Genomic DNA, 12,375 nt, shown 5'->3' on the forward strand with positions numbered 1-12,375 from the left:
CATTTTTAATGTTTAATTTCAGCTCTATTGTAAGGTTAACAAGGTAGTCAGAATGAGCTTAATTTTAAATACTGAATCAGTACATAGTTGTAATACAGTTCAAAAGATGCTTGTCTACCGCTGATCGTACAAATTGATACTCGGGTAAATCAGAAAGGGTTTGATCCTTCTAGCGAAGCGAGTTAGGCGTTTGGAGCTGTTTATCACACCAAATGTTGTAATCATGTTGGCATATGAAATGTTGCGGGTGCAAGAATTTACTTGATAATTGACTTGAGTCATATATCATGAGGGGAATCATAGGTTCATGCATGGGGTAATTTCGGTTGGAAGAGACCTCAGTAGGCCATTTTATCCAATCTCCTTCTCAAAGAGCATGACTTAATTATTTTAATTATCATTTCATGGTAATTTGGGGATTGACCCAAATCACAAAGCTAAGCTAGAGAGACAGTTGAATACATTGTCTTGAGGCTGGGGCAATGAGACAGAGGATTCAATTTATATACAAGGATACGTTTCTGATCTGCGAGAACGGGATTTCTAGGCTCTATGATAGAGAGCAAAAGGGCAAAACAGTCAGATCTCAAACAGCACGGGTGTCTGTGCGTGATGTAGTTGAGAGAGCTTAGTAGTGGAATTCTGTGAACCATACACTGAAATCAGTATGTTTGGGCATGGCCAATAAACTGTGGCTTGAAGAGGATGGATTTTGGGAACTGGCTGCCAGAATTTCCTTTTCACTGAATCTTCTAGTCATCTCTCTGACATCACTGCAAGTCACTTTCTCTTTGTACCCGTTAGATAAAACTGATTTTAAAGTCTGTATAGAAGAGCACATACCTAAAGGGGGTGGGGGACGGGGGCACCTCTTCTGATAGGGGAAGAGTCGAGAATACTGCTTAATTTTCAATTAAATCATGAAAGCTGTGAAAGTTTTGATGTAATGTGATAGGGATTTGCCATGACTTCTTTGCACCACTGTCTTGTTTTCAAAGAAGTTCTCAACTCTTTGGTGTAGTTTATTCAGTTCATTTTCTATGTTAGTATGTTATTCTGCAACGTCAAGACCTTGGTCAAAATGCCTGGGAGTTTGACAATCAGTATTTTTTTTTTTCTGCTTTATCTGAATTTGATAGGGAATTTTCCAAGGAAAGAGAAAAAGCCAAGGCCCGAGGGGACTTTCAGAAACTACGTGAAAAACAGCAGCTGGAAGAAGATCTGAAGGGGTATCTAGACTGGATTACACAGGCAGAAGACATTGACCCTGAAAATGATGAAGAGGTTGATGAAGAAGGCAAACGGAACAGTACGTGTTCATTACTCTGTACTACTTCTGTGTGGGACAGTTTGGCTGCTTTTAAGGGTGTTACGCTGGGGTGAACGCAGCCTACATGATGTTGCTTTCTGATTTCCAGTTCGCAAAAGTGTTTGGTAGCAGAGCAGTCACATCCATTAATATATTGATACTGAGTCATGGAAGATAATTCAGAATCCTACAAGAAAATTCTGCGCTGAGCTGTCCATGTAGAAATCATTGTCTGCACTCCGTCACTACTGAGACTTAAAAACTCTGCTTTATTTGTGTTCTGTGAAAAGTTAGTGCCTGCAAGCTGCGTGCCACTAAGTATCATTATAAATCCTTAGTCAAGAAGAATATGTGTTTCCCTGTAGGTGCATGGAATAGAAATAATAATAATAGAAAAAGCTTAAAAAATATGGCCAAAATTACAGTCAAGAAATAACCTTGTGCTAATAGCGAGGATTTTTTTGAGTTTTGAAGTAGGGAAATGATATCCTGGATCTTTTTTCTGGTATTCAAGGAAACTATATAAAATATTTTTTACTAGATGGGTTAACTGAGCGTGAAATAAATGAAATCCTGTGGGATTTTTGTTCAACGCTAAGAAATATAATTACCACTTACTTATAATGTATTTATTCGACAGCAGTGTATACTGTATTATGGGAAAGGTAATTTATGATGTAGTGGCCCTCCAGTGCTTGTGACCTGAGTCTTAGCTTAAAGGAACAAGTTAATTTCATGATATTGCAACAACTGTAAAAGTTAAATTGATTTTTCTGTCAGAGATTTCGAGTAACAGCAGAGTCTTAATGTAATAATTTAGTAGAGGTTGTTTTAGCCTCTTAGGCATGTTGACATGGTGGCGGTTAAAATTTTCATGAGAACTTTTAGAGCATGGATTCAGGATGTGGTTTATGATTTAATACTAAATGTATGATTAAAGTCCAAATTTCAATATCTATTCTAATGCTAAATAGCACCTTATTTATGTGATGCTCTGGAGAGTCATGATATTTATTTAGATACCATTGTGCGTATATAAGAAAATGCATCTACAAGTGGTTTGCCAAAGGCATCTCAGAACACTATTTTCCGTGTTGAAATAATATTTTTTTGAATGAAATAATACTTTTTCTTCTAGTGTTGCTAATTTATTGTGAACTGTTTTAAACCGTAGTACTTTTCAGAAATAGTAAAATAGGGAAAATTAAGTGGTTTGATATTGAGGTATCTGTTTTTAAACTTATCTTTGTATTGCATGTAGTTAAGTTTTTTTAAATCTTTATATTTTTGAGTTTCACAATTTTATTAGTCCTTTAGTTTGCGATAAAACCAGGGTATGAATTTGTGTTACTGACTGGAAGGAAACAAGGTGATTTTATGAGGGGCTGGAAAGCAACTTGTGGGTTGATGTTGATGCCAGCATCAGCCAGAAAAGGAATAATTTATGTCTATTTGAAAATCTGTAGCACAAACAGAGTTTTTATCTAGACCAGAGTAAAAAAAGCCAAAGACTTCACTATACTTGCTTACTGCTACTGATGCTGAGTGGAAGGAATACATAAACTGTGTGTTTTGAGTATCAGCATAAAATCCTAAGACTGTCAAGTGAAAGACCGTGCATTTTATGGAGTAAATACACTTCGTGCAAGTCTGCCATGCAGAATTGTAGGTGATGCGGAATTGGCACAGAGCGTTGGACAGCCATGCGGTCAGCTCTGGTGCTGAGGAACTTGGTTTGTAAGCCTGCAGGTGAAATCTCAGGAACTTTTTGCATCCTGTTCTAATAGGGTGTTAATATGCTGGAAAAGAGCCATTTGCTCCAGCATTCCTTAAACAGCTTCTAGGTCATACAGGTCTTTCATAAACAAAAATACTTGTTTGCATAGTTGTTGAGTTTGAGAGAGCTTTTGGCTCTAAGCTGTTAATTTAGACATAATTTTAGGCTAGGTTAAGAGTTGGAGGAGACTTGCGGAGTAAAAATAGGAGAAGGAAAGTAATTAAGTTTAAAACAAATCCCAGTAATTTAATTTCAGGCATGCATATGTATTTTGAGTGGAAATTTCCAGCTAATAGGCAATCTCATAGCACTCCTTTGTGCTTGTGCTCATGTGCTTTAGTGTGTGGCTTGGAATTTAATTTTTAATATCAGCTGGAACCGGGTGTAAAGGAGGAAGGGTTGGTGAAGTGTTCGACCTCCTTGCATTCAAGACATGCTCCGCTGCATATGACATTGCGTGGAGAGGTTCGATGAGAGGCAGTGCAAGCAATCTATCCGGTTATTCCATGGGAAGGTTTTGGGTTAGGAGCAGTGTTATATTCTAATGAGCTACCTGTTTGGAAATAAGCTGAAACTTAGCTAGTTGTCGCCAGGTTAATAATCTTGAGTAGTAAGCTTTGGAAATAAATTTAGACTAAATATGCTGGTAATGTCTTTCTAGAACTGTCTTAGAAGCATAAGGTGGAGCTGGGTCCCAAGATACACCAAATAATCATTTGCAGGCTTCTAGGCAGCTATGTCCCTACTTTGAATACCTGAACCTCTGGATGATCAAGATTACTGCTGGTTTACGGTGATGGAAGATCACCATAATGCTCTTCAGTGATGTGGAAGAGCTCTGGGTTTAGGATACAGGAGATCTCTTTATGACAGGAAAAGGTACAGATTTCAAAGGCAGTTAAATCAGTGATTAATAGCGTCTTGCGTAATCCTTTAAAAATGTTGTTTAGGTTCCTGCAACCCCAGCGTTTTAAAATTTCTAACCAGAGAAGTCATTAAGTCAAGTTATTTATATCTGAGCCCCTGGTATTCATATGTCTGTGTTGCGGATCGTGGGCAGGTTTTCAGTGCTGTTGAATAATGGAATACCTTTTGACTACTAGAATTGTAAATATGCCTTTAGTAAAAGTCGTAAGTCTTTATTATGAACCAATAGCTAGTTACCCTGAAGTCAGTGAAGAATTTCCGTTGACTTCAAAGCATTGCGAATTTAGCTCAAAATGCAAAAATCACTGAGAGGTGAGGGAGTTAGCTCTGATTAGTTATGCTGCCGGTAATTTCAATTTGTTTTGCCTAACATTGCATATATGGACACATTTTTTTTTTGCGTTGCCACTGCTGCCATCTGCCGTGTAAATGCTGGGATTACATGTGCTTAACACGAAGGGGTTACATTGGCTGACTTAATGGAAGACAAGAAGAAAAGCAGACTTAGTTGCTTTGGCCGTTCTTCCAATAAACATGGTAAAAAGATGTTCTGGTTTGCAGTTGAACTTTCTTTTGTGCAAATACTGCATTTGATGTGTTAGCTTTTGAAAGCACATATTGTATGCATTTTCTGTAACAAAGACATATACCTCTTTAGCATGTAGACACTCGTGCATGCAGTTCTGCTGTTTGAAGTGCATGTCTGAAATAGACTGGTGCTGCAGTGCTCTACCTTCCTAAAGCATAGTCTTTAATCCATTTAGATTTCCACTGAAGTGCCTTTGTCTGTGACTCTTCTTGTTGAGGCACAGGTTTTCTTTTTCAAAAGTCAGGTAAACCAGCTCATGTAGTTTAAATTCAGGTGTGAAGACATTAAAGTATTCTATAGGCTTTATAATGGATCATAGTGTAAGCTTAGAACAGTACGATGATAATATTTACTATTTATTTATAACACTTCTAATGTCGAATCTAACAAAACATAACAAACTTTTACTGTCTCTCTTCTTGTTATTAGTGGCTTTGTTTCTGTAATGTGTGTTTTATTCAGTTTATTTTCCCCCCACAATCAGGTGGACAGGGGTTTTAGAGTACGATAGTTATTTTCAAATCTGCACTCTTTTAATACTGGCAAATGTATTGATTTGACATAATCAGAATTGTAGTAATTAGATTTAGTTCCAGTCCTACCTACAAGAAAGTTCTTGCAGCAACTGACTTCCTCGTTGTCCTAAGAATCACTATTGAGGCTGAAAAATCTGATCCAGTTACTTTAGAGAATGCAGAATATTAAGTCAGAAATTGCTAGGACCTGGTGAACTAATTTTCTACAAATAACTGAGTCTGCTTGGAATTATTTGTGTAACTGTGACGTGTATTTTCTAACAGCTCACACAGCTTTTCAGGCTGGAATAATTTTTCCATAAAAATTGCTAAAAGGCAGTGTTTCAACGTAGCCTTTAAACTGGCAGGTTCAGGTTCTGATGTCAGTCATGAAGCAGCATGGAACCGACCGAAAACTCGCTGTCAGCCACCAGCTGCAAATGCTGTCTTGCTACTAGTACCCGACCTTGCTAGTCAAAAGCATTCTCAAGCATATGTGCACTGACTTAGATTCATCTCTGTCTGGCAGGGCAGGTATACTTTTTATGAGTAGGATTTTTCTAAAGTACAAATCAGTGGCCTAAGTCTGTTTCTTTCTGTATTTGTGAGAATATTATGCTGATCTAAGGAGCTCAAACTTAGGCTACCACTGCATTAGAAACCCCAACTTAAATATTTTTCTTTGTATTACCTTTACCTCTATTTCTATTAAAAGCACCACATCTGTAGAATATACAACATTCCCAAAATTCACAGTGCCATCCTTCAGGCTAGAAGTGGTTGGCTCAGTGATGCTTCTGTAATGAAGACTGATTATTTTTCTCTCCTTCCACTGCTATGCAACCATTCAACCTTGCATTGAGTTTCCATGGGCTGCCTATAAAAAGAGAGAGCCTGTGAGAATGATTGTTGGTAGTATCAAGAGTAAATCTGCACCATGAAAACAGATACCTCCCTACAGTAAGATGTAGAACATCTTCCAGGCAGCCCCTCCTTAAGCTGAATTTACCCTGAGGAGCGTCACAGTCAGAATAGGTAGTACCACTTACTTCTGATGTGTTTTCTGGGCATACAGCAGATTTAGGAAAATTTGAGATGAATTTGCAGGGATAAAGTTACCTCTTTGGTGATTTATTTTGTTCTGTTTTCCTGTTTGACTCCCTCAAAGATTTGTTGTAAAGGATTCAGAAAATCCCTGCACTGATTTAAGAAAGAATTAGGAGAATTCTGGAGCTCAGGGATTTGGTTGCACATTCCTAGCAGGCAGAAGATGACCATTTGATCTAAGATTCTGCCAGTATTGTACCTTTTAAATAATTTTAAGATTCTCTTCAGTAGCTATTACTGATTATCTGACTAGCTGTGCTGATCACTCCGCTTCTGCAGCTCTTTTCCTTCGGCACAGGTAACCAGAAAGCTACCTAAGGTGCATCAGTGTGGAAATGAGGTCAGCCTATGGATCAAAAATGCATAGCTGAAGTTGAACCAGATTAAAATATTCATTATATACTTTCTCGAGGAGGACATTTCCAATGATAATACTTGCCACGACAGTTCAATAATTCAGGGTGTAATTCAGCCTGCTTCTGGATTCTGCAGTGAAACTAAATTGTCATATTGCAGGATTATGGAATTTATTTCTTCCAGCTCCAGCTGGCTAGGACACGCCAATGCTGGTGGACACTGACTTGCTCTTAGCTATGCATTAGTTATGTCCTGGAGCGGAGTTTGAAATCCCTGCTCCAAAATCTGAAACCTGTTTAGAGTAAATAGTGAGCTTTATAACATGAGAAAACCAATCTATTTTCTTACCTGCAGAAATAAAATGTAGTGGTTGGTATATTTGACCTGTTTTCTATGTACTCAGGAAAGTATTAAGCTGCATGCTATATAAGGTGTTTATATTGCCTAATGCAAGCATTCTTTCTTTTGAAACCAGTTACCATAATTGAAGAGAGCTGATACTATCTAGAAATCTAGATAACCTTTGCAGAAGAATGATGGTAAAATAAGGGCAAAAGGTGAATAGAGAAAATTTGGTATGTTGCTTTGAATACTGGAGTACCAGTTTAAAGATCTCAAAGCTGGCTTTACTGAGATCAGGCAGACTTTCAAAAGTTCGTTCTGTGCACTGTACTTTGCCCAACGAACACCGCCCTTAAAAAGCTGTGAGCATGAAATTGAGTCTGTTCGAGGCTTGCCGGGTTGCTTGCATTTAGCAAGAGTGGATGTGGTCATGCAGTGCTGTTGCTGTTTTCTTCTGGCTAAAGATTTAATGACTTGCTAGCATTGCTGGAGCTAGGCTTCCACGTGGTGCCTTTCTCAGTACTTCTGTCGAGTTTTTCTTTTGGCATATAAATTACAGTATAATGATAGCTGAGTTTCTAACGTAAACTGAACTGTCTGTGGTTCTTTTTTCCTCTTCTGTTTTTGTAACAACACAGCACCTGCAAGTCACTCATAGAGCTAGAGCAATAGCCCTGTCTGAAATAGAGTAACATTCTGGCTGTATTTAATAATGAGCAGAACTGAAATTGGCTTCAATAGGGAGAAAGATTTTTTTTCTTTGTTACATTGTTTTTCTCCATGTAGTCGTGTTCAAAAGGGATGGTATTTCTTACAGTGGGTTAATGTATTGAGTCTGTGTAGACTTGAATTAAAATTATATTACTTTACACTTGCGCTTTTAAAAATTATTTGGCGTGTATTAAAACAAATAGCATTGTGTGACACTGAGTGACACTTTATGATTCTAGGTACTGCTTTTAGATGAGGGAAGGGTTGGTAAATATGAAACACAAGTGTTAGAAACACATTGCACATGTAATGCTTGCAAAAATGGGCCTAGCTCTGTTTTTCTGGCAGTTCTTAATAACAGTGTATGAAACAAGACTTCTGTGCTCATGTTTGGCATTTGCCCATCAGAAGTGCTAAAATGTTCATCATTAGGTGGCTATAATGATGTGTTTCCTAACAGCATGCAAGTCACCCAGCCCAAGACAACTCTTTCAGTTCTTTGTCAGGCAGGGAAAGTCCTGGCATTTATTGCAAAAGACACTGGCATTTTAAAATAAAAACTATTAGTTCTGAAGATCTGAGACTATGTCTGAAATAGCTTTTTAATTTTTTTAAAAACCTTTGAAATGTTAATACTTGAATTTGGATATCATCAAAGATTGTTTGAATTAAATACCTTTTGAAGTCTGCGACTATAAGCTGTGAAGTTCACACAAGACTGGCAATATACATTTTTTTAAAAACTGATTTATAAAGAGAAGCATAATATTAGAACTGCGGCACTTGCAGGTGCTAAACAGGGATTTTTGATCTATAAAGCAATTACAGTAATATTTTAAAAGAATCATCAAAACAGAAGAACCTTGTGAAAGAGGGTTTTGCTGTGCTTACTGCCTGAAGTGCCTTGTTTATTCGAATATACCTGCATGGATATTTTGGATCTTTCTTTGTTATGCCAACTCTGTGTTTAACTAAATTCATGTAATGATGACTTTATGTTTACGGGGACAGATTCTCAGCTGTTGCAAATAGTAGCTGAGTGTCTAGCCTGCATAAACCTGTCGGTCTCTCATCTTGGATGGAATTGATGGGGATGGAAACCAAATACCATTTACCACTTCCATGTATCTTTATGTCAGTGTTGAGGCAACAGGGAGGCTGTGCAGAGAAACCGTTACTAATGTTCTGTTTCGTACCTGATCTGCAGACAAATCAGAAAATTCAGGGCCTGATTCTTGAGTCTCACTGGTATTAAGACGTGTGTAATTAAGCCTGCTTTAAGCCTCCTTTAGGCTACCAAAATAGTGAGACATCCCTAACAGAAATAAGCATTGTAGCCCTTCTGTCTTCAGTACTGTCAGTCCACAGACATTGTCTTAAGCCCTGCACAACAAAACAAACCAACCAAACAACAAAACCAACCAAGCAAACCATCAAACCAGCAGAAGGTGCACACCAAATACCTTTAAGATACTCTGGTTTTCTTTTGTTCTTGCTGTTCTGCAGTAATTTCAGTGCATTTTCCACCTCTCTTATTTTTTCCTACTTTATGTGGTATTTCTGTTGTATAAACCAGCAACATTAATTGTACGGTTTTCTTGTTTCTGAGGTTTTCCTTTCATGCTTGCTTTGCAGACATGGAAATAGTGTTCTCCCTTAGAAAGTACAGGGAACTTTGGCTGTTCATCATTTGCTAACACCTTTTGACATATGTTGTCCTCCCTCTGTATTTCAGTTGATTTGAAGATAAATTGTGATGACGAATCTGCAAATGAGTTTTGTCTAAAAGGCCATTAGCTACAACTGCTAACTACTCAGTAATGATTGCAGTAATTCACTGTGTAACAAATGTAATAATCCCCTTTTTGTTAGTAGTAATTCTCATCATCCTTTGTATGATTCTCATCATTCAGCCATTCCCGGTGCTCCTTCCTGTCTGCTCATACAGTGTTTGCAGGCGCATTTACTTTCTAGCATCTTGCCTTCGTAATTCATAATGGAAGTAAAATCATAGAGTGGTCAGTATGATCAGAGTGTGATGGTTCCTATTTTCAGAAGAACTTTGATGGCATTTCTCAGAATTAGCGAGCATGTTAATAACACTTAAACTGATAAACACCCCCAAAGTGTTAACAGAACACTTCTTAAAATGACAGGTCCCAAAATCTAGCTCAGGTTTATTTCTTTACTAGAGGTAGCATGCTCTTTGTTACAAAACTCCTCTACATTGTACTCTGTAGTGCATTTTGAACAGTTATGCTGGATCATTGGAAAGAAACAAAAAAAGCTACAACACACTCTGGAATTCTGTGTGCTCTCTTTCATTACAAGAGGAGGACTGGTGAGGTGTCTCACTTCATCTGCTATTCCTCAGATCTTCCAAGCTCTCATTAGACCTGCAAAAAGCGGAGGCATTCTTGCAGTAGACCAGGAGATCACATTCTGTCTCGTGCCTCGCTTGGCTGTCAGTCTGAAGTGGTTTCTGTCTCCTAACAGCAAGCATGCCCACCAGTGAAACTGAATCAGTGAACACAGAGAATGTCAGTGGAGAAGGGGAGAGCCCAGCATGCTGTGGGAGTCTATGGTGAGTACACGGACTGTTTTCAGGTACCGGCCCTCACCATCTCAAAATTTAAAAGAATCTTTCTTTCCCCATTGTTTATTTAGCCAAAACTGCTTTCCGGTAGTCAAGCTTTGTATGACACTTGGGCTTTTTTTGACTTTCAGTAGTTTAATATTGGACCAATTATTACAGCATTAAAGCACTCCTAAAATTCTCAAGTTAAGAAGATATAAAACAATTCAACTAAACTTCCAGCAGAGTTATGTTTTCCTGAAAGCTTTTATAAAATATAATTATTGTCCAAAATAATAAGAAAAGGGCAGAAGTCCCGTGACGGAAGACCCCTTACAGTCCCCTGACTGTAAAAAGAAACATTTTCTGTTAAATTGTGCACCATTTGGAGAACATGTATTTTTTAGGCAATAACTAAATGTATGGGAATATTTCTATATCCAGTGGTGTTCTTCATTTGCTCAGATTTTCATGCCTTCCAAGCAGCTTCTACATGAGCAGTTTATTTACTTAGTTTTAAAGGAGATTTCCTTTCTTTCACTTAGAAAATTTGTAAAGGTTTAGGAATGGTATTTCAGAAAATAACAGACAATAGAATTTCAGCGTTCATGGTGCCTTTTGTTAAAAGCTTGTTTTTATCTATATGTAAATCCAATGTATTGATTTGCAGAATTCTAAAGAGAACAAACTTGTGTTAATTATTTTTTCCACATTCTTAAAAATGTGTTTTCCTTTTCTTCTAGTCAAACCATCTCAAAATCCAAGTTCAGGTCAGTATTTTCCTCTCTTCATCACTTTTTTTCTCTTGTGACTATTTGCACATCATGATGATCTCATTTGATTATTCTTTATTTACTGTACTTTAAGTTTTACTGTGTGAAAATTCTTCATAGCAGTTACTGGTGAATACAAAAGCAAAGCATCCATGAACAGTCTTTGAAATCAAATTCCCTGATTTGCTTTGCTGATATTTATGGCTCTCTTTTCATTTACTAGGACAATTTGTGAATATGAGCTTCTATTTTGAAGTATGATTGCAGAAAGGAAGTGTTATAAGCAAAATTAAGAATAGTCATGGTTATTGTAGGCACTGGATGTGCCAATAGGTTTCTTTATTTTGATTTTATTTTCCAGTATTATAGGACATATATTTAGTAATTAGAAAGGATAATTGCAAACACAGAAGAGATACCTTTCTGTTTAAAAAGGTTAGGTTACTCCATGAAGAAACAAAAAAAGTAGCTATTTGATTTAAGGTAAGTAATCATGAAGGGCAAAGACACTCCCACAGTTGCAGACAACCCACAGAATAAATACTTTTCACAGAAAATTTTCAGTGAGAAAAAGGGACCATCGAGAAGATTTGGCAACATCTGGCATTGGCAGATTTGGAAACACCTGGAACCATTCCAATTTTTTAACCCTAGTGAAACCGATCTCAGTGTTGGATGTACAGCAAGTAATTCATCGGTACCAGCAGTGTATTCTCCTTGCCGCACTGAAGAGGAATAGCATACCCAGGTTTATTCTACTAGCCTTACTAGCCCTAGGGACCTACCCGCGCTGACCAGTTGCAAGCAGTTGGAGTGGACTAGTGTTCCTTCTGAACAGTCTTTTCTTTTTTGAAGAAGAGCTCCCAGGCAACACTTAGCTGGTGCTTTTCTACACTGTGAGTTTTTTCATGTGACGCTATGATCAAGCTTTATTTTGTCATCCCTTTCAGCCAGCAAACTGGTGACAGCATAGAAATGTGCCTCACTCTGCTTAAGATTGTGGCCAGTGGAGATCTGGACATTTAGGATGGTAGTGAATACGCAACTAATTTTTTAGAAGTTTCATCATTAGCGATAAAAGCTCTATCATTTCTTGTATGCCTTCTGCTACAGAAACTGGCCTTAGCTACACCGACTGAATGGACCAGTTATGTCCATGTGGACCTTTGAGCTTAACCCCTCATGAGAATTATGAGGGATGAGACTGCTTTTAGCTTAATAAAGAGAAGCGATTCAGGGTGCTGATGGTCTGTAATTTCTGTTGCCATTGCTTCCAGTTACCATATCAGTAGAACAAAATTAACAATTTGTTTAGTATTTCATTAGCTGAGAATCCCAAACAAGCATGATTATTTTGAATCATGAGATTGTCTCCAATCAGCCTTATCGCATG

General features: G+C 37.7%; 1 protein-coding gene across 7 annotated transcripts in view; it reads left to right on the top strand.

Moving 5' to 3' along the window:
• CACNA1D (calcium voltage-gated channel subunit alpha1 D) overlaps positions 1–12,375 on the top strand; it is a 201,981-nt gene that overhangs the window by 106,838 nt on the left and 82,768 nt on the right. For 6 of the 7 annotated variants that reach the window (XM_074603345.1, XM_074603350.1, XM_074603349.1 and 3 more), the window contains exons 9-11: positions 1,140–1,309; positions 10,131–10,218; positions 10,953–10,979. In XM_074603345.1, coding sequence (XP_074459446.1) covers positions 1,140–1,309; positions 10,131–10,218; positions 10,953–10,979 — 285 coding nt within the window. Of the gene's footprint in view, positions 1–1,139; positions 1,310–4,472; positions 4,551–10,130; positions 10,219–10,952; positions 10,980–12,375 lie in introns of all 7 variants that reach the window. The other variant, XM_074603344.1, reaches the window with a different exon arrangement.

The sequence above is a fragment of the Larus michahellis genome, chromosome 10, assembly GCF_964199755.1.
Source record: "Larus michahellis chromosome 10, bLarMic1.1, whole genome shotgun sequence".
Lineage (NCBI taxonomy): Eukaryota > Metazoa > Chordata > Aves > Charadriiformes > Laridae > Larus > Larus michahellis.